Source organism: Bos indicus x Bos taurus, chromosome 14 (assembly GCF_003369695.1).
Source record: "Bos indicus x Bos taurus breed Angus x Brahman F1 hybrid chromosome 14, Bos_hybrid_MaternalHap_v2.0, whole genome shotgun sequence".
Taxonomy (NCBI): Eukaryota; Metazoa; Chordata; class Mammalia; order Artiodactyla; family Bovidae; genus Bos; species Bos indicus x Bos taurus.
In genome coordinates this window covers 73,340,707-73,364,040 of record NC_040089.1, presented here as the reverse complement: position 1 = coordinate 73,364,040, position 23,334 = coordinate 73,340,707, and the positions used below count along the sequence as shown (strand labels likewise).

The 23,334-nt window shown below is 38.3% G+C and overlaps 1 protein-coding gene and 1 pseudogene across 2 annotated transcripts in view; both read left to right on the top strand.

Annotated features, from left to right (window-relative positions):
- SLC26A7 (solute carrier family 26 member 7) overlaps positions 1-23,334 on the top strand; it is a 167,209-nt gene that overhangs the window by 122,929 nt on the left and 20,946 nt on the right. For both annotated transcript variants that reach the window (XM_027561585.1, XM_027561584.1), the window contains exons 14-15: positions 5,114-5,251; positions 11,533-11,578. In XM_027561585.1, the coding sequence (XP_027417386.1) occupies positions 5,114-5,251; positions 11,533-11,578 (184 nt within the window). The remainder of the gene's footprint in view (positions 1-5,113; positions 5,252-11,532; positions 11,579-23,334) is intronic.
- LOC113904428 lies at positions 685-4,295 on the top strand (annotated as a pseudogene).

Here is a 23,334-nt window from a genome sequence, read left to right as displayed (position 1 = left end):
TCAAATAAAAGAATAACATGGCACATAAAAATACAGTAGTATCATGGTCCAGATTAGTTCGGGTATTTGGAAACCTGTTTTCCATTTGATGTGTCTGTTAGTTTGTGTGTGTATCACTTAGTCGTGTCTGACTCTTTGCGACCTCATGGACTTTAGCCCACCAGACTCCTCTGTCCATGGAATTCTCCGAGAATACTGGAGTGGGTTGAAATTTCCTTCTCCAGGTGATTTTCCTGACCCAGGGGTCTCCTGCATTGCAGGCAGATTCTTTACCATCTGAGCTATAGGGAAGTCCCAACTATTAGTTTAGTTTGACATATAACAGTCAAACTAAACTAATAGTTTATTCCAAATTAAATGATGGCAGAAGATGGGGAATGGGAAAGGGAATAAAGAAAAGTGGGATCATGGTATTTGTTAACACAGTCAATGAATCTTATTATCAGCAGAGTGTAATTAATGACTCTAGGCCTGGTTTCTTGCACAGTGGACACCTTTTTAAGGAAATAACTTATATAAATTATCCCACCCTCAGGTGGCGCTAGTGGTAAAGAACTCACCTGCCCGGACAGGAGACGTAAGAGACGCAGGTTCGATCCCTGGGTCTGAGATTCCCTGGAGGAGGGCGTGGTAACCCAATCCAGTATTCTTCCCTGAGGAATCCCATGGACAGAGGATCCTGGCTGGCTACAGTCCATAGGGTTGCACCGAGTCAGACACGACTGAAGTGATTTGGCAGGCACGCGCGCAGTCCATGTCTAGGCAGGCCAGTCGCGCTTGAATTCCAGCTTCTTGTTCTGAAGGACGACACAAGTTTAAAAGGTGAAGAAAGAAAATGTTGACTGAGATTCTTGTCAGTTAAAAAAATTGGCCTTACTTTGAAACTGCTTTGTGATGTTTGACTAACCTTTTTTGTCTTTATTTTTCATTTTTACTTGTTTTAATACCTCATGATTGTCCTCAGAACAGACAGAACTAAACTCCTACCAGAAGGATCAGTGTCAGGGTATTTCTGAGTAGACTGGAAGTAAAAAGTAAGCAACAGGAGTCCTTCTCTGACCCCCAGGGAAATGGCTTGTGTTTTTAACAAGTATGGAAAGATTTGCTTCATAGAAAGCTATCAGAGTTCAAAGACTTTGAAGGTGTCCCAGACTCAAGTTTTCCACCAATGTTACCTTTCTTTCTTTCCTGTCCCTTTTTTTTCTTCCTTTAAAATTTTCAGGTGCCAAGTCCCAGACTGACTCAGGCCTCTGTGTATCCACCCCACACATGCAGCTGTGTACCATAGCCTTGACATTCTTAGCTTTGAAGCAGCTAAGAGTCTGTCCCTCTCCCTCTCCTTCTTTAGGTGAAAGAATCTGGAAGGTCTCTTTCCACTCGGGGACTTCAGCTCTATTGAGAATTTCTTTTCTGGCCCAACTCCATTCTTTAATAAATGCCTATCTTTAAAAAGCATACTAACTCAAAACATACTGGTGCAATCATATGGTGAGATTAACGAGACAATCTAAGCTGCAGGGGCTTTGTCATAACTAAACACCACAGGCCGAATGTTTGATTTTGTCTTGTAAGAGATTTCCTCTTTATTAAAAGTTCCTTGGGTAACATAAAGGTTTTTATTTTCTTGAATTGTTTAGTTGTGGCAAATCTCCTCACTTTCTAGAGCTTAAACAGTTGTGTAGCTATAGAAACTTTTTGAGATTATCCGGTTTAAAAATGTACCTGCTTTAGCTCTCATGATTCCAGTAGGGGAAGGAGGAGGAGGCAACGAGCAGAGCCGTTGGGGGTGATGGGGGGCGGCTGTGGTTTCTGCAAGGCTGCAGCACCGTCTCTGCGCTGCTGGGACGGGAAAGGAAGTGAGGATCCCGTCGGAGCCAGCGGCAGTGCTGCTGCGGGAGGGCAGGCATCGGAAGGCGATGGAGGATCTGGATGAACAGCACTGACAGCATCATCCAATGGCTGCTCCAAGCGAGAGGGTCCAAGCCTGGCGAGAACGTCCAGCTACAGGGGCAGGAAATCAGAGGACTGTGATTGTTAAAGTCCCGAGAGAGCTTTCTCAGTCAGCCTACTGTCCTACACCGTTCAAAATATGAGGTGATATCCGTGGGCAATCCTATATGATTTGCTGTGACTTTCTGAGTACAGTGGTTTCCCTCCAAAAGCAATTACTTGTTTCTTGGGGACTATGTGAACAAGGGAAAGCAGTCATTGGACACTCTCTGCCTCTTACTGGCTTACAAAATCAAATATCTCTAGATTGTTTTCTTCTCGGAGGAAACCACGAATGTGACGGTATTAGTAGAATTTAGGGATTTTATGATGAATTAAAAGAAGATATAACATTCAAGTAGGGAAAACGTTCACAGACTACTTTACCTGTTTATGGATAGTAGTCATCCTGGATGAGAAAATATTCTGCTGTCACGGAGGTTTATCACCAGATCTCCAATCTATGGAGTGGATTTGGTGAATTATGCAGCCAATCGGTGACCCAGAACAAGATTGTCTTTGTGATCTTTTGTGGTCTGACCCAGATAAGGATGTTTTTGGCTGGGGTTTGAAAATGACAGGGGGTCGTGCTTTGCACTTGGTGCGGAAGTGGTTGCAAATTTCTCCATAAGCGTGATTTGGATCTTGTATGTAGAGCCCATCGGGTGGCTGACAATGCATAGACGTTTTCTGCAGACAGTTGGTCACTCTGTTTTCTGCATTCAGTTATTGTGGAGAGCTTGACAAAGCCGGTGCCATGATGAGTGTGGATGCGACTCTAATGTGTTCTCTTCAGATTTTACAGCCTGCAGAGAAAAAGAAGTCAAGTGCCCCGAGACATGAAATACCTCCAAAGGCTATGATCACAAAGCAAGCAAAGCAATAAATGTCATTTTGACACTGCCTAGTCGGGGCTTGTAACATATATAGCTTTTATTTTTAAAGCTGTAATGTGTATAGGTCAGCGTACTTAAATAAGGTTTGTGGGCCCCGTTCCAGTTTTTACTTTATCAGTAGTATTTGTTGATTTTAACAGCAAATAAAAGATTCCCCACTGTCAAGGAAAGATGTGTTATTTTGTTGAGTTCTCTGTTCCTTTTGCAAACAATTTTAATGGTAGTGCTAAAGCTGTACACCCCAGGACAGTTTATCCTGACTAAGGGGTGAGTGTACAATTGAGCTTTCTTTAAATTTGGTACAGCTCATGAATAATGTAAATACCCATTTTCTTTAGGATATAAAGAGAGATCTAGGATGCTCAGTGTGTGCATGTTATTGTCATAAAACGCATACGGTTGGATACAAAACACTGTGAACCTTTTGTTTGCTTGCTTCAAAGAAATTGCTCTTTTTCTTGTCTTGTCATGTACAAACTAGTTTTAGAGTTATCAAAATTAAGAATAACTTTCAACCTTGCCAGCATCACTTGTATGTATATTTAATTAAAGTACACTTTCCCCTGTGATACACTTAAATGACAATTAAAGCCATTATTTTAAATGTTTGTGATTCTTTCCTAAAACCAAAGATTCTGTTGAAATATATATGGACACTCTCCTTAGTACAAGGTGACATGATTGTGTATCCCTGCTGCCTTCTTGGGGATTCAAAAATAGGTTTTTAAGTTTGAATAGCAATTAATAACATAGGCCTGTTTACACTACTCATGATTAAAGTTAACAACGTTTTGTAGTATTTTCAGTCTATTCATTAAGTAATCTTTTTACAATTACATCAGGACTGAACCTGTCCATTCAGAAAGCTTCAAAATTGTAAAAACAATACTGTTCTATATGTGTGACTGATTATGCTTTCTTTGGCCTACATTCTTTATTCTGTGATGAAGTTGAAGCTTGTAAGTCAAAACAAAGCAACTAACTTACTATCCACCAGTTTCTACAGAACTCACAGTATCTATGACTTTTTAAAACTAATATCTGTTTTAAAAAAGGGAACGCAGTTTCACCAGATGACCATGTACAATACCATGGGGGGAAAATGAATTCAGACTTATTTAATGATGAACTTGTTAAAAAAAATTACCTACTTTAAAAAACAAGGAAGCTAAGAGAGGTTAAATGAATAATCCAAATTCACATTATCTATTATTTTCCTATCTTTCTCTCTCTTGTCTGTATGTGTCTGTAAATAAACCAGCTTTATTTAGTTGGTAAGGAATTATCATTTCATAGAGCTCCCATTTCTCTCAGTTTCTAAGATAGACCGCTGCTCCAAAGGTCAGGGTGCTGTGCTGTGCTTAGTCACTCAGTCGTGTCTGACTCTTTGTGACCCCATGGACTGTAGCCCGCCAGGTTCCTCTGTCCATGGGGATTCTCCAGGCAAGAATACTGGAGTGGTTTGCCATGCCCTCCTCCAAGGGATCTTCCCAACCCAGGGACTGAACCCAGATCACCTGCATTGCAAGTGGATTCTTTACCATCTGAGACACCAGGGAAGCCCAAGGTCATGGCAAAGATGGTATTGCCAGGAAGACCTGGGCAAATGGCTGCAGCAGACAAATTTTGAATTGAAATTTTTCCTTCTCCATTTCTTCATGTCTTGTCTACATCCTGGCAATCCATAATCTAGGCCTGCCCAAAGTGAAATTACCTTCCTGATAATACCTGTTGGTTTCTTTCTCCCAATTAGAACTATCAGTCACTTGTAAGGTGACTTCCAGGCAAAGGAAGGCTACATCAATATGAGGTAAATGATTGACAGTTGACCTTTCAGGCCATATTTTCATTTTAAAAGCTACGGGATGGCTAGGTAAAGGAATTTTAAATATCTGGATTGAGTGGAAGAGGTACTTTTAGGAGGATAAGTCTTTCTGATACTCTTTTGATAGTCTTTTGCCTCCCCAAAACTCAGTAGGAATAAGGGGTATTTTCTGAAAGTCTACAGACTTATCTAATGGTTGCTAATGTTTCTTAGTAAAGAAGTACATATTTTCCTTGAGACATATGGTAGTATATTTAATCCTCCAAAATTTTTTAATAATGAAAACATCAGCAAAGAAATTGTCAATCATGATTGAGTGACATTTGTACTTACAGGGTTTCAATTCATTGTAGGATTTATTTCATTCAGAACTCTGAATCTATTCATTTGTTTCCTCTAAAAGGAAACCCTGCAGCAGGTGAAAATTATCTCAATAAACAACCCGCTTGTTTTTCTGAATGCAAAGAAGTTCCATAATGATATAATGAACATAATCCAAAAAGAAAATATTGGAAACCAACCACTTGATGAAATCAGAAAGGTAAGGTCAACTCTTTTGATTATATTATGCTACAGGTAATCCAAAATTATCTCAATAAACAACCCACTTGTTTTTCTGAACGCAAAGAAGTTCCATAATGATATAATGAATATTACCCAAAAAGAAAATACTGGAAACCAACCACTTGATGAAATCAGAAAGGTAAGGTCAACTCTTTTGATTATATTATGCTACAGGTAATCCTATATCTTGATACCCCAAAAAGGAATCATGTATATATAATACATTATAAAAATGTTTAGAGGCCTCTTCCCTCAGTAAAATCTTATATTATGTTATAATTTTTATTTGGTTTGTAGTTAGTCTTTAGGTAATCACTCTTGTTCATTCATTTGTTCATTTACTCATTAATTCAGCAAATGTCTAAAGGACATGTGTGTTGTGCTATTCTGTGCTTAGTCGCTCAGTTGTGTCTGACTCTTTGCCACCCCAGGCTCCTCTGTCCATGGACTTCTCTAGGCAAGAATACTGGTGTGGGTTGCCATGCCCACCTCCAGGGGACCTTCCCAACCCAGGGATTGAACCCACGTCTCCCACATTTCAGGCAGATTCTTTACCAGCTGAGCTATCAGGGAAGCCTATGTACTAGGTGCTATAACCCTGGGAGGAATAAATAAGACAATTCGCTTAAAGGATATTTTTACCAAGAGAAAGAAGAGTTAGGTCTACCTCCAAAAGAGAATATAGTAGATGACTCAAAGAGGTATAAACTGTGGGCCTCATTATGATAACATTGTCTTAAATTGCCATCATTTTTTATCTCCACAAATTATCTCAGTTAATAGAGATAACAAATAAAATGTGCATGAGAAAGAGCTATGCGTAATCATTTGAATCTTTAAGGCCTCTGCAATGTTAAGAGCGTGGACTTTGGAGCTAAACTGCCTGGGTAAGCTACTTAAAAGCTATTAGACCTTCAGTTCAGTTCAGTTGCTCAGTTGTCTCTGACTCTTTGTGACCCCATGAACTGCAGCACGCCAGGCCTCCCTGTCCATCACCAACTCCCGGAGTTTACTCAGACTCATCTCCATTGAGTTGGTGATGCCATCCAACCATCTCATCCTCTGTCGCCCCTTCTCCTCCTGCCCTCAATCTTTCCCAGCATTAGGGTCTTCTCAAATGAGTCAGCTCTTCGCATCAGGTGGCCAAAGTATTAGACCTTAACCAAAGTATTTAATCTTTTCTATTTAAGTTTCCTAATCAGTACTATCAACAATAAAATAAGTTAATATATACAAAGAAGTTAGATAGTTCCTGGCCTACTTAATACTCTAAAATCTTAGCTAGTATTACTAGTTTGACTGAGTGCAAATAATATCCTCCCAATGAAGAGTTTCTTGACTGTTGTAGATCACAAAGTTCTCTTCTTTCTCTTGTATCCTTGAGCATATACTATCTCTGTCAGTCAGATGCATAGGAGACCCTGGTCCTCCCATTTCTGGTATCTCAGGAACTAACTCCACATTCCTGTCTCTGAAGCTTTATGTGTCTGTCCCTGGGCCTCATGCTGATCCACACTACAGAGACTCTAGATATAAGATCAGATATGAAATTTGCTGGGCACAGTTCAAAATGAAAGTGTGAAGTTCTTTGTTCAACAGTTGTTAGGAATTTCAAAATGGTGTCAACACAGCATTAATTCAAATGAGAGACCCTTCTAAGCTTGAGGTCTTATGTGACTGCACAGAACTCTAGCCCACAAAACTGGCCCTGCCTGTATATCTCCAGTCCTTCTTACCACTCACTGAGCTCTTTTAGATGTCAGTTTCATCAGAATATTAGGAGCCACCATCTGTGATTTTGGGTTGAAAAGAACTTGCTCTTATGCTAAAGGGGGAGATATATACCTAATTGTTCAAGTTGTATTAATATATTAGGCCTGTTTTTTATCACAAAGCCATTCTAGACCTGTATATGAGACAGGTATGTTCTTGTGGCTGACTTTAAGCTCATAACCACCATGTATAACAGCATTATGGGAAAATCTGTCTAGAGCTTCATGTAACCTAATTAACTACAATTAACTAATTAATTAATTACAAGAAGTTTGTGGTCTTGTTTTTCCAAAATGTAAACTTACTTCTTGAAATAATATACTAAATTGTGGGCTTTATCATTGCTAGTAGAGTACCTGACATGGCAATTCTTATTACTAGTTATTTATCAATAGTTGATAGTCTCTTCCTTATTTTCCTGCAAGATTAAGGTTGCTCCAACCTGTTTTCAGAAATTGCAAAATGACATGTGTTTACCTTTAGTACATTGTTACCTTAGAAACAAATCTCACTAACACAGTCTTTTGTGAGAAGTTTCCACATAAATGATTTTTCCCACTTGGGATTTCAGAAAATTGAGTCTAAAAATCAAACAAGGTTCATTGAATTTAGGTTATTAGTAGATGAAGGCACTCAAAAGGATTCTTCAACTCAGAACTTATGATGGTGAGGAAGAATTTGTTGAAACTGTGTTCCACTATAATGATAATGATGCAAATATTGTATGTATATTTGTATGTTGTGAGTTTTAAAGGAACACCAAGGATTCAGATGGCAATCTGGAAGCCCTGCTCTCAGAGGAACCTGGGATAAACCTTTATTTGGAATGGTTAAAAGGATAGTCTTGAGCTTGAGTGCTCTTTGGGGCATTTCGTATTATTCTTGTCAGACGCTGTCAAGGACATCTACTTGTCTTGAGGACTATGCACTTACTCCAAGTTCCATCTTAGAGGGAGATGTCTGCAGCCGTTAATCGCTGCTGCAGCTTTGCCTCCCTTTATCAGGCTGCACATAACAGTCCACAGTTGTGCCTTCAACTGGAGTGCTCTGCCAGGGCCTCGATTTTCTCTTCTCTGACAGCTGTGTTTTCAACAGATGGTGGTGATGGAAGGACATTTAAAACACTCCAGATCAGGAAGATTCACATCCCATTCAAAACACGAATTGAAAAAGGATCCTCTGTTAGGTTATATAATGATATACTTTTATATTGCTATACTTCCTATATGCTCAGTTGTGTCCAACTCTTTGAGACCTCATGGACTGTAGCCTACCAGGCTCCTCTGTCCACAGGTTTTCCCAGGCAAGAATACTGGAGCAGGATGCCATTTCCTACTCCAGGGGTTCTTTTCGACCCAGGATTGAACCCGCGTGTCTTGTGTCTCTTGCACTGGCAGGTGGATTCTTTACCACTGAGCCTCTATATCACCATTAAATATCTCCCTGAATACAGAAGCTTAGAAGGATCTCAGGCTGCTAGTGTTTGATGGATTTGTGCTTATTATTATATAGAGCTACAGGTATTCACTATTCATTACTATTTTGTGCTCTCACCTTGCAAGAGAAGTTTCAATCTACCATTTATCTAAAATTTTCTTTTGCTCAGGCAAGGTGTTTTTCAAAACTAGACTTTGTTTTTGAAACAGTGTTTTAGATTTACAGAAAAATTGAGTAGTTAGTATAGAGAGTTCCTATATATAGAGAGAGTCCCTATATATACCCCACATTACAGTTTCCTCTATTATTAACATCTTGCATTAGTGTGACATATTTATTATAATCAATCAGCCAATATGGATACATTATCATTAAGAAGAGTCCATGCTTTATCTGGGCTTCTCAGGTGGTGCTAGTGGTAAAGAACCCATCTGCCAGTGCAGGAGACTTAAGAGATGTGGGTTCGATCTTTGGGTCAGGAAGATCCCCTGGAGGAGAGCATGACAACCCACTCCGGTATTCTTGCCTGGAGAATCCCATGGACAGAGGAGCCTGGCGAGCTATGGTCCATAGGGTGGCGTAGAGTCGGACAGGACTGAAGCGATTTAGCACACATGCTTTATTTAGATTTACTTAGTTCTACCTGATACCCTTTCTCTGTTCTAGAATTCCATCCGGTATATCATGTTACATTTAGTTGTCTTGTCTCCTTAGTCTCCTCGTGACTGTGACAGTTTCTTAGGCTTTCCCTTTATTGAATGGTCTTGACAATTTTGAGTAGTACTGGTCAGATATTTTGTAGAATGCCCCTCTGTTGGAATTATGTCTTATTTTTCTTGTGATAGCACTGGGAATATGGGGTTTTTTTAGGAAGAAAACTATAGAGGTGAAGTGCCATTTTCATCACATTTGTATCAAGGGTATATAATATCAGCACTATTTCTCACTGTAGATATTAATCTCGATCTTCTGGATGAAGTAGTGTTTGTCAGGTTTCTCCCCTATAAAATTACTTTATCTCCCCTTTTGCATGCTGTGCTCTTCGAAAGCGAGTCACTGTGTGCAGCTTGTATTTAGGGAATGTGAAGTCATGCTCCACCTTCTTGAGGGTGGAGTATTTGTATAAATAATTTGAAATTCTTCTGCAGAAGAGGTTTCAGACAAGGCATTTTTAAGAGGAGAAAAAGGAAACTCACACTCATTGGCTGTGTTTCAGGGGCTCGTCTCTTTACCTGGGTACTTGTCGTCAGCCCCATGATGTAACTGACTTTATCTGAATGTTACAAAAAGAAAAAAAGATTGAGACTTAGAAATGTAAAATAACCTGGGGAAAATTATTTGGTAACTGTCAGAATCAGACTTACAATATATAAGCTGTGCCAGTGGGTGCAGTTCCAGTGGCGTCCCGGGTAGCACTAGTAGTAAAGAACACGCCTGCCAGTGCAGGAGACCTAAGAGACACGGGTTCGATCCCTGGATAGGGTTTGATCCCTGGGTTGGGAAGATCCCTTGGAGAAGGGCATTGCAACCCACTCAAGTATTGTTGCCTGGAGAACCCCATGGACAGAGGAGCCTGGTGGGCTACAGTCCATGGGGTCGCAAAGAGTTGGACATGACTGAGCGACTAACACACGCACACACAGTGGGTATTAAGAAGGGAAATTAATATTCTATGGTCACCCTCCAAGATGAAAACTGATTTAATGGGAAAGTAGTATAATGTAGCAGTTTGGAGCAAGAGGTACAGCGTTGAAAGACATGAACTTAGGTTTTAACTCAATTCTTGCTAGCTTTATGACTTTGGTCAAATTATTTAACCATTTCCATCATTAGAAGTCTTCCACATTTAAAATTTTTCTGACATTCATATGGAAAATGATGTCAGTAACTTCATAGGATTATTCTGAGAATTAAATGATTAATGTAAAGTTCTTAGTATACAGTAAGTACTCAAGTAATAACAATTGCTATCGTCATGAACAGTAATAACAATAAGACATTTTTGAGAAATATATAGCATGTTTTAATTTTAAAGGCATCAATTATTTTTAATTTCAAAAAAATTTAATTGTAGGATATAAAGTAATTTTCATTCTCCAGCATTTCCATAAACTGGAATTTTTTTCTTGGACATTTTCATGAAGCTTCAGGTGAACAGCTAATTTTTTTAAAAATTATTTATTTTTATTGAAGTATAGTTTATTTACAATGGTTTGTTAGTTTCAGGTGTACAGCATAGTGATTCAGTTACATATACATCTTTTTTTCCTGATTCTTTTCCCTTATAAGTTATTGCAAAACATTGAGTACAGTTCCCAGTGCTATGCAGTATGTCCTTGTCGCTTATCTATTTTATATATAGTAGTGTGTGAGCGACTGAACTGAACTGAACTGAGTGTGTTTGTTAATTGCAAACTCCTAATTTATCCCTCCCCACCCTTTTCCCATTGGTAACTGTAAATTTGTTTTCTATGTCTGTGAGTCTGTTTCTGTTTTGTATGTAAGTTCCTTTCTATCATTTTTTTGATTGGATTCCCCGTGTAAGTGATATTATATGATATTTATCTTTCTCTGTCTGGCTTACTTCATATTACTCAGCCATAAAAATTACAATAATGCCATTTATAGCAACATGCATGGACCTCATACTAAATGAATAGCTGACTTTTGTAAAATATGAAATACACATTTGGTGGCTCTCTCTTTGAGTGCTGTGTTAATGAGGTTAATTTCTGATTGGATACATACATGAAAAACACGTGTAAATGTTCACTTCCTGATGAAAAAACATCAAAACAATCTTGCAGAAAATGTTCTGAAAAAGAGAGTCTGACTTGATAAATTATCAACTGAGCTAACATAAACTTAGAGCTAACTTATTATTTCCGTTTGTTGTATTTATCATTCTGAAAAAAAAGCTAGAGAAAATAATTATTGGAGACTATATTTTTTGTTGTTGTTATTGTGGAGAAAAGAATGATGTTCTTTTTTAGGGACAGAAATGAGTTTTTATAATGTTATTCACCTTCTTATGTGTTTTTATTTCAGTATGAACAAAGCACATTGGTCAGTTCTCTGAGTGGCGTTTGCAATGGTGAGTTAGCGTACAGGACATCTAAGAGTTCTGACTTGACTACAGAGCAGAAGATGAAACCTTTGCCTTCTCCTTGCGGCCTCCTGCCTCTGTTCCCCTTCCTCTCTCCTCCTCGTCTGCTTCTGCCTCCGCTTTCCTCCCTGCTTCTCGCCTGTTCTGTCCACTTGGCTGTTTCCCTCCCTTCCTCTTCCTCTCCTCTGCTCCTACTCTGTCCTCCCCATCCCTCCTTCTCGTCTTTGTCTTCCTCCTCACACTCCTAACTTATTTTAGAGATTAAGTTCAGATGTGTCAGCCTACAAAGGATGAAAGTATAAAAATTTATTATGAGGCATTACGAATACCTGAAACACTTAAATTAATGGTATTTTTTTAAATGGAAGGAAATACAATGTCCATCGATCAGAATACACAACGTTGAAAAGATGTCAATTCTCAAATTTTGTTATAGATATAAACTGAGTCACAATTAAAATTCTGATAGGACGTTTTAATGGCAGTTGATAAAATCATTCTAAATTTTGTACAAAACTCAAATGGCCAAGAATAGGCACAGCTGTTGAACTATATGAACAAGTCCCTTGATCAATTAATACTTATGTATATATAAATGTATTATAAAGCCCTAATAATCAGTGCAGTGTGCTACTGGTTCAGAGATAAATGAACAGGTCAACAGGACAGAGCAGAGAACACAAAAGTGAGGAAAAGCTCACGTATATTGGTGTTTTACTTGTGACAAATGTGGCACTGCAGAGCAGTGAGCAAAAGACTGTCATTAATATACAATGATGAGACAATCACACACCCATGATAAATGGAATTAGACCTTCATCCTATCCCATCCCATCCCATCCCATCCCCCAAGTCAGTACCAGCTCAAAGTCCTAAGAGTGGTAGACAAACTATAAATTTAAAAGAAAATACAGGAGAATATGTACAAGAAATGTTAAACATTATCCTTAAACTTCACTAGATTATGAAGAGTTTTGTTTACCAAATGTCATCATATGAAGCATGAAAAGATAAGCCAGAGTAAAAGAAGATAGACGTAATTTATAAAATGGAGAAAGAATTGTACTCCCTAACATATGAAGGAGTAAAAATGGCAGATGACCTGTTAGAAAACTGCACAAGAGATATGAACAGGCATTCCACAAAAAAAGACATTTTCAAATTTACTAATGAGCATATGCAGATATGCTTACTTAAACTCACCGATGTTATTCATAATACTTGAGGAAATATAGATTAACTTTGCAATAAATAACACAATATATGTGATTGATAGTTTTTTAAAATCTGACAGTACCAAGTATTGGTGAGGATATAGAGCAACAAAAAGTCTTTTGCAATGGTGGGAGAGTAAACTGTAGAAACTACCTTGGAAAACAGTTTGGTAATATCATATAAAGTTGAAGATACACGAGATACACAAACCGGCAGTTCCACACCCAGTTTACATTTTAACAAGTTACATAAACAAGGATGTTCAAACAGTATTGTTTTTAACTATCCAAACCTGGAAACAGTTCATATAAAAAAAAAAAAAGTTAGCTGGTATGTATAAGTATGGAATATTTATACATTTGAATTTTTAGTTGATATATTTATTATATGGTACACATATACAATAATGAAAACTAGATGAGTCATAAATGTAACTGGGCCAAAATGAAAAGGCAAAGGAAAACATAAAATTCAAATTCTATTATATAAGCTTAAAAAAAAGAAAGCAGGAAAAGCTGACATACTGATTTTGGCTCTTCTAAAGACAGTAGTAAAGGAGCCTCTTAATATCTGCACCTGGAAACATATACAAGATTGTTCATAGTAACTGTTTATAATCCTCCCAAATGCAGGAAAATTAATACTTTTTAGAAGTACAGTGGATAAAAGAACATGTGGAACATTTATATATAAATATATATTATAGTATCTGTCATATTACTTTAAAGTACTCTAAATAAATGTATAAATATAGAATAGGATAAAATAAATATCATATAAATGTACAAATTAATTCCATGGCCCGCATCAACAGGATAGCAGTCAGATGCTAGCTTCTCTGGTCTTTTCTGATTTCTCATGACAAATTCACTTTCTTCTGCTTTGTGCTCTGAAAGGATCCTTATATGATCCTGGTATTGCACTTATTTAATGGTTGTTTTTTGCAAGTCTTTCTCTTCTGCTAGCCTGAAAAGTTTACAAGGGCATTCTCACCTCTGCATCCCTAGATCAGGCCCACTTTGCAGAGAGCAATAGCTGATCGACATGGTCACCCTTGCTGTGTCCCTGGGAAACCTTTGGTACCCAGTTACCCTTTTATAGTAGTTAGGACTGGTTGACTAGAATGTTTTCCTGGTATCCTCCTTCTCTCTCTTCTGACACTCCAGAGTATCCTGAGTTCCCCTACCTCTCTCTCTTGTTCAGGAACAGCATCCAGCTGTCACTTCCCTGTGCTCTAAATGCTCAGGTTTCTTTTATTGCTCATGTTCTTGATTTCCTCTCAAAGTTTAAATAGTAAAACCTATAACTCTTGGTTTTGTTGTGTTTACATTTTCACTTCTGTTACTCTGATTCTGTCCTTAACCGTATTCAAGATGGATTAGTATGACTTTCCTATTTTTTTTCTGCTATGAGACAGTCTTTGTCTTACTCCATAAGTAGAGAACATCCAGTTTCCTGTGATTACAGAAGATAAAATTAATTGATCAAGGCACTTCCTCCTATGAGCCAAAGTAACCTGAGAGTCTTCTAAACAGGGAGCTGTAATAAGCTCTTACAAACGGCTGGTGTTGACTGGGATTTGGGGATGAACAGGGAAGCCTGGCATGCTGCAGTCTATGGGGTCGCAAAGAGCCTGACGTGGCTGAGCAACTGGACTGAACTGAACTGACACACAAGCTGAGATGCAGTTGCCATCCTAGCTTTATTCCATTCTGTGATGACAGACTAATCCTAAAAGAAAACAAAAAACTTCTTATGCATTAGTGATCTCTTCAGAGCATCAAGTGCCTAGTCCTCAGTCTGATACCTAAAACCCTTCCGTATCTTCTTAAACTGATTTCCCTTTTACTACACATTGCACAAGTTCTCTATACCAGTCAGATGAATCAGTTTTCATGGCTCCTACACCTAATTTAATCATTCTTGGATCTAATTCTTTAAAAAAATTTTATTTATTTTAATTGGAGGTTAATTACTTTACAATATTGTGGTGGTTTTTGCCATACATTGACATAAATCAGCCATGGGTGTACATGGGTCCCCCCTTCCCAAACCCCCCTCCCACCTCTTTCCCCATCCCATCCCTCTGGGTTGTCCCAGTGAACCTGGATTTAAATTCTTTATTCATATTCTCCCTTCTAGAACCATCTACTTGTTTGCCAATCCAAATATTACACTTTCTTCAAGGTTTAATAGAGAAGAAAAGTAAGTCAAAGGGACGTATTCTTTGGCAAACTCACTAGGTAGAAAAGGAAGTCAACCAGATCCATGGAGGCAAGTATACAATGAAGTGCCGCTTAGCATTCAGTTCCTTCAGCTGTAAAATGGAAATTTGGTAACATGGAGAGACTACCACATGTCTCACTCAATCACATATCACTTTATATACTAATAAAATTGTTTTATTCATGCACATTTTCCTAATTATATTTTTAAGGGAAGAGATGCATTTTTAATGTCCATGCATTATCCTTCGTTGTCCAGTGAACACTTGGTCAGTGAATGAAAATTAACACTGCTGATATTTGTATAGCACTTCCAAGTTTTCAAAGGATATTCTTCTAAATGGATGAAATAGATAAATGGTAATTATCATTTTCAAATAGGTAATAGGATACTCTTAGTTTTACTGATGAAGAAATTGAGACCCACTCTTGCTTTCTGAGGGGGTCTTTATGCTGCTTATTGAATGTGTATCTCTCTAACTAAACTTCAGTTCACTTCAGTTCAGTTGCTCAGTCATGTCCGACTCTTTGCGACCCCAGGAATTGCACCATGCCAGGCCTCCCTGTCCATCAACAACTCCCGGAGTTCACCCAGACTCATGTTCATTGAGATGGTGATGCCATCCAGCCATCTCATCCTCTGTCGTCCCCTTCTCTTCCTGCCCCTAACCCCTCCCAGCATCAGGGTCTTTTCCAATGAGTCAACTCTTCGCATGAGGTGGCCAAAGTACTGGAGTTTCAGCTTTAGCATCATTCCTTCCAAAGAACACCCAGGACTGATCTCCTTTAGAACGGACTGGTTGGATCTCCTTGCAGTCCAAGGGACCCTCAAGAGTCTTCTCCAACACCACAGTTCAAAAGCATCAATTCTTCGGCGCTCAGCTTTCTTCATAGTCCAACTCTCACATCCATACATGACCACTGGAAAAACCATAGCCTTGACTAGATAGACCTTTGTTGGCAAAGTAATATCTCTGCTTTTGAATATGCTGTCTAGGTTGGTCATAACTGCTTTCCAAGGAGTGAGCGTCTTTTAATTTCATGGCTGCAGTCACCATCTGCTGTGATTTTGGAGCCCCCCAAAATAAAGTCTGACACTGTTTCCACTCTTTCCCCATCTATTTGCCATGAAGTGATGGGACCAGATGCCATGATCTTCGTTTTCTGAATGTTGAGCTTTAAGCCAACTTTTTCACTCTCCACTTTCACTTTCATCAAGAGGCTTTTTAGTTCCTCTTCACTTTCTGCCATAAGGGTGGTGTCAACTGCATATCTGAGGTTATTGATATTTCTCCCGGCAATCTTGATTCCAGCTTGTGCCTCTTCCAGCCCAGAATTTCTCATGATGTACTCTGCATAGAAGTTAAATAAGCCGGGTGACAATATACAGCCTTGACATACTCCTTTTCCTATTTGGAACTAGTCTGTTGTTCCATATCCAGTTCTAACCGTTGCTTCCTGACCTGCATATAGGTTTCTCAAGAGGCAGATCAGGTGGTCTGGTATTTCCATCTCTTTCAGAATTTTCCACAGTTTGTTGTGATCCACACAGTCAAAGGCTTTGGCATAGTCAATAAAGCAGAAATAGATGTTTTTCTGGAACTCTCTTGCTTTTTTGCTGATACAACGGATGTTGGCAATTTGATCTCTGGTTTCTCTGCCATTTCTAAATCCAGCTTGAACATCTGGAAGTTCACGGTTCACAGCTTGGAGAATTTTGAGCATTACTTTACTAGCGTGTGAGATGAGTGCAATTGTGCAATAGTTTGAGCATGATTTGGCATTGCCTTTCTTTGGGATTGGAATGAAAACTGACCTTTTCCAGTCCTGTGGCCACTGCTGAGTTTTCGAAATTTGCTGGCATATTGAGTGCAGCACTTTCACAGCATCATCTTTCAGGATTTGAAATAGCTCAACTGAAATTCCACCACCTCCACTAGCTTTGTTAGTGGTGATGCTTCCTAAGGCCCACTTGACTTCACATTCCAGGATGTCTGGCTCTAGGTCAGTGATCACACCATCATGATTATCTTGGTCATGAAGATCTTTTTTGTACAGTTCTGTGTATTCTTGCCACCTCTTCTTAATATCTTCTGCTTCTGTTAGGTCCCTACCATTTCTGTCCTTTATCGAGCCCATCTTTGCATGAAATGTTCCCTTGGTATCTCTAATTTTCTTGAAGAGATCTCTATTCTTTCCCATTCTATTGTTTTCCTCTATTTCTTTGCATTGATTGCTGAGGAAGGGTTTCTTATCTCTCCTTGGTATTCTTTGGAACTCTGCATTCAGATGCTTATATCTTTCCTTTTCTCCTTTGCTTTTTACTTCTCTTCTTTTCACAGCTATTTGTAAGGCCTCCCCAGACAGCCATTTTGCTTTTTTGCATTTCTTTTCCATGCAGATGGTCTTGATCCCTGTCTCCTGTACAATGTCACGAACCTCATTCCATAGTTCATCAGGCCCTCTATCTATCAGATCTAGTCCCTTAAATCTATTTCTCACTTCCACTGTATAGTCATAAGGGATTTGATTTAACTTCATGACTGCAGCCATGAAGTTAAAAGCTATTTACTCCTTGGAAGGAAAGTTATGACCAACCTAGATAGCATATTCAAAAGCAGAGACATTACTTTGCCAACAAAGGTTCGTCTAGTCAAGGCTATAGTTTTTCCTGTGGTCATGTATGGATGTGAGAGTTGGACTGTGAAGAAGGCTGAGCACTGAAGAACTGATGCTTTTGAACTGTGGTGCTGGAGAAGACTCTTGAGAGTCCCTTGGACTGCAAGGAGATCCAACCAGTCCATTCTAAAGGAGATCAGCCCTGGGATTTCTTTGGAAGGAATGATGCTAAAGCTGAAACTCCAGTACTTTGGCCACCTCATGTGAAGAGTTAACTCATTGGAAAAGACTCTGATGCTGGGAGGGATTGGGGGCAAGAGGAGAAGGGAACCACAGAGGATGAGATGGCTGGATGGCATCACTGATTCGATGGATGTGAGTCTGGGTGAACTCTGGGAGTTGGTGATGGACAGGGAGGCCTGGTGTGCTGTGATTCATGGGGTTGCAAAGAGTCGGACATAACTGAGTGACTGAACTGAACCTGAATGGTCAGTGGTTTTCCCCACTTTCTTCGATTTAAGTCTGAATTTGGCAATTAGGAGTCGATGAACTGAGCCACAGTCAGCCTCCAGTCTTGTTTTTGCTGACTGTAAAGAGCTTCTCCATCTTTGGCTGCAAAGAATATAATCAATCTGATTTCGATGTTGACCATCTGGTGATGTCCATGTGTAGAGTCTTCTCTTGTGTTGTTTGAAGAGGGTGTTTGCTATGGCCAGTGCATTCTCTTGGCAAAACTCTATTAGCCTTTGCCCTACTTCATTCCGTATTCCAAGGCCAAATTTGCCTGTTACTCCAGGTGTTTCTTGACTTCCTGCTTTTTCATTCCAGTCCCCTATAATGAAAAGGACTTCTTTTTTGGGTGTTAGTTCTAAAAGATCTTGTAGGTCTTCATAGAACCATTTAACTTCAGCTTCTTCAGTGTTGCTGGTTGGGGCATAGACTTGGATTACTGTGATATTGAATGGTTTGCCTTGGAAATGAACAGAGGTCATTCTGTCAGTTTTGAGATTGCATCCAAGTACTGCATATCAGACTTTTGTTGACTAGGAGGGCTACTCCATTTCTTCTAAGGGATTCCTGTCCACAGTAGTAGATATAATGGTCATCTGAGTTAAATTCACCCATTCCAGTCCATTTCAGTTCGCTGATTCCTAGAATGTCGACATTCACTCTTGCCGTCCCCTGGTTGACCACTTCCAATTTGCCTTGATTCATGGACCTAAGATTCCAGGTTCCTGTGCAGTATTGCTCTTTACAGCATCGGACCTTGCTTCTATCACCAGTCACATCCACAACTGGGTATTGTTTTTGCTTTGGCTCCATCCGTTCATTCTTTCTGGAGTTATTTCTCCACTGATCCCCAGTAGTATATTGGGCACCTACTGACCTGGAGAGTTCCTCTTTCAGTATCCTATCATTTTGCCTTTTCATACTGTTCATGGGGTTCTCAAGGCAAGAATACTGAAGTGGTTTGCCATTCCCTTCTCCAGTGGACCACATTCTATCAGACCTCTCCACCATGACCCGCCCATCTTGGGTGGCCCATAGGGCATGGCTTAGTTTCACTGAGTTAGACAAGGCTGTGATCCATGTAATTAGACTGACTAATTTTCTGTGATTATGGTTTCAGGATTCTTATCTCAGGATTCTTAATTTAATCAAGTCTGCAATATTCCTTTGGCCATGTAAGGCAACATATTCCACAGGTTCTAGGGGTTAAGCTGTGGACATCACTGGGGGCCATTTTTCTTCTACAATATCAGGTCTTTCCTGTACCTCCTGAGCGCTTTCTGCATAATTTTCCAGCCTTGGTAACACTTCAGATTACTAGTGCAACTGACTGGTTTCTCAGTTTACTTGTGAGTCTACTAAGAGTAGGGACCATTATCTCTCTTGTCCATCATTCTACTTGTATTTCTTAGGACAGCACTTAGAGTAAGCACACGCCACATGTATATTAACCAATTGCTTGAATGAATGAATAAAAGAGATAATGTACACAATAATATGTACACATGTTTTCCAAAGATAGTGTTTTGGTTTGTTCTAAATATTTCTGATTCCTTATTTTCTTTAGAAGTTAGAGATATAAATCTGTTTCTCACTAATTACTTGATATCAACAGAAAACACCTTCTTTTAAAGAATTATGAGCAATTCACAAACTGCCAGAAACTTTTTGAAGTATAAAAAAGCACTCCTAAATTATGCATCTATGAATACTTTTTAATTAAACAAGTTAATGAATATTCCACAGGAGAGAGCTGGTTTGCACAGTCTGGAGTTAATCATCCACCCACACCTGATGGTTAATTTCTTTCTTTATTTTTCTTTGATTTTTGTAGATAAAGCTCATCATTTACCACATCCCCCATGAGTATATATTAGTTATCCCCTTTGCAGATGCTCCAAACTTACCTCATTTTGCTTATGGCGTATTAGCTGTTCATTCAGTTTTCTACAACAGTATGAATTTTATTGCACTGACTGATTTACTCAGAAGCTTAGAACACAAGTATATATTAATAGTCATAGAATCAGCACAATGACAGAACTGAGAGGATAGTATATAAAAGAAAACTTCACTTATTTTTGGAAAGATTTCAGAAATGTCCATTGTATTTAAATTTTCACTTGAGGGAATTGGTAACTTTGCCATTAACAATGTCTTTTTTATTTACAAAAAAAAAAAATGAACTGCTTCTCTTAAAAAAAAAGCTTACTTACATTATTATCCACAACTACATGGCACAATTCTTTTATTTCTTTTGGACAGTCTGAAAATGTGCATCCATTTTGGTTAAAGGAACACAAAAGAGGAACCTCAGGTGTAAAAATGAAGGACAAAGCAAGCACATTCTGAAACAAAAGAAAAATTTTTGTTTCACTTTTGATTAAACCCAAACATTTTTAGTTAGCAATCTATCATCACTTAAATTATGAAATAACTACAGGAAAATATAGAGAACGGCAAGTATAATTTATAAGTGAAATACATAGGATAGAAAAGAAAAAAAACACCTTTCTTAAATAATTTTCTGTATCCATTTACCACCATTTCCTAGTCATTTAGGTTAGTGATCAATCTCTCTAAATAATATGCATAGTTTTTTCACTGGATTATTAAGTTCAGATTGACAAGTAAAATTGCTTATGAACTAGTAGTGACTTTCTGAAGCACTGAATTGATAGAAATTCTAGGGTCTTCTTTGAACTGACTGGGAAAAAGTACCGTGATTGATTAGCCATGTTTGGCTTGTTAAAGAATAGGGATGATAGAATGCATGTCATAAATTTAGTTGCAGATAATAATTTATGTATCTCCTTCATGAAAAGCAATTATAAATAAAATGTTAATTTTTTTCTGGATTATATTGAGTATATATATTGAATTATATTCAGTTTTACCAATGACAATTATGTTTTCTAGTAAATGAAGAATAAGGCTTGAAGTGAAGTCGCTTAGTTATGTCTAACTCTTTGCAACCCCATGGACTGCAGCCTACCAGGCTGCTCCATCCATGGGATTTTTCCAGGCAAGAGTACTGGAGTGGGTTGTCATTTCCTTCTCCAGGGGATCTTCCCAACCCAGCGATCGAACCCAGGTCTCCTGCATTGTAAGCAGACGCTTAACCATCTGAAAGATAAGGCTTAAAGATCTCAAAGAATTCATAATTTAATTTGGGTGGATTAGATATTAATGATAACTTTTTCTACATAAATTTTTGGACTAAGAATTTTAGATTTAGCTTTTTTGTATGTACTGTACTATAAAAGACTATAAGGAGATGGAAAAAAGACTTCATTAATTTTTTTATCAAATTACATCATCACTGTCATTTGAAGATCTATTGCTAAATATGTCAGAGGTTTAAGTCATTTATTTAATCCAAGCTATTGAATTTTTTAAAAATTACTGATTATTTTCCTGGTGTTTAGTAAGAGTTACATAATGATTTACATAATGATGTGTTGGTAAATCCAAAAAACTCTTGGAGTGGAGACTATGGCATGGGGTGGTAGAGAAGTGTGATTTGTTGCACTTGCCAATTTCCATGGCGTAAATATTTTCAAGCTACCACCATGCTCTCATTAAATGTGGAGCTTAGAAAGATATGTACACAGTTGACATGCTGAAAAGATGTCAAAATAGCTGGACTGAGTTGTCTTCGAAAAAATCATATACGTTTTATTTTCTAAAACAGATATATTCAGAAGTATTGCATAGAAACTCTTCAAATTTTGAACTCCATGGTACATTGCAAATGATTAGTCTTACTAAAGCTTTTTATATCTAACTTTGTAAGGATACATCTAATCCATTATATATATTTTATGCATATACGCCATGTGGATTATTGAACTTTTGTAGGAAAGCTTATCTGATATTCAATTGTTAAAGATTCTTATACTCTGAAAATTCAACAAAATGTTTCCAAATTGGATAAAACATGTTTATGAATCATAAAAAATTTGCAAGGAAGTACATATCACAGGCAAATAATGAGCCAAATGTCTCAGCAAATCTTTTAATATTTCTTTAGTCATTCTTCTTCTGTAGCTCTAAATAAAATGAAATAAAAGTATTTCTAAACTAATTAATGTAGTGCCAACCTATTTATATATGTTTGTGTGTGTCTGTCTGTGAGACTAGGAAATAAAAGGAATAAATACCAATCAATGTTCCACTGTTTGTCCTTACCTAGGATTCATATTTTTATTTTTCCTGCAATCTTAAACCCACTCTCCAATCTCTGATAATAGCAATGACATATTATATCTGAGGCTGTAAATAAGAGCCCTTCTGTAGTAATGTTAGGTCCTATTTTTAGGCAAATATTGAATGATAATGATTACTACTGAGTGGTCAGTGGATGAGCTAAGTTGTGGTCACTTTTCATTTGGCTTGAAGTTCTAATTTACCATTTTGAGCCAATGGTAGCAGAGCCTGAATCTATACGTACCTTCATAGCTTCTTCTCACAGGAGAAAAAGAGAAACAGAGGGCACCACTGGAGTACCTGGCATATGGTACTACATTTATGAAAACACACTTTTTAATTCATTTGGCTGTGCTGGGTCTTGGTTGCGGCACACGGGATCTTAGATCTTTGTTGCAGCGTGTGGGATCTTTAGTTGTGGCGGCGAACTTCTGGTCGTAGCATGTGAACCCTTAGTTGCGGCATGTGGGACTAGCTCCCTGACCAGAGATCAAACCTGGACCCCTGCATTGGGAGCATGGTGTCCTAGCCACTGGACCAACCAGGTTAGTCCCCCTAGTCAAATAAAAAATATTGATTGAATGGGACAGGAAAATTGTGAGATCTTAAACTGTCATCTACTTTTGGATAGGCTATTAAATTCAAAGCTACTTTTGCATGAAGCCTTCCCTGGTTGCTCCAGAAGGACATCTTATTGTAAATTTTCATTGTCTTTCATTTTTAATCATATGACATTTACCAATATTATCCTTGGCACTCAAGTTATGTAGTAATAATTACCTGAGATAATATTGGAATAATCAAAAGTCAGAGTTCAAAAATAATTAGTAGCCAACTGAAAATGTAAAATTAAAAGTGTTTGGAATTGATTTTGTTAAACATTCCCTGAGCCATCCAGGGATTCCCTGGTGCCTCAGATGGTAAAGCGTCTACCCGCAACGCGGGAGACCCCGGTTTGATCTCTGG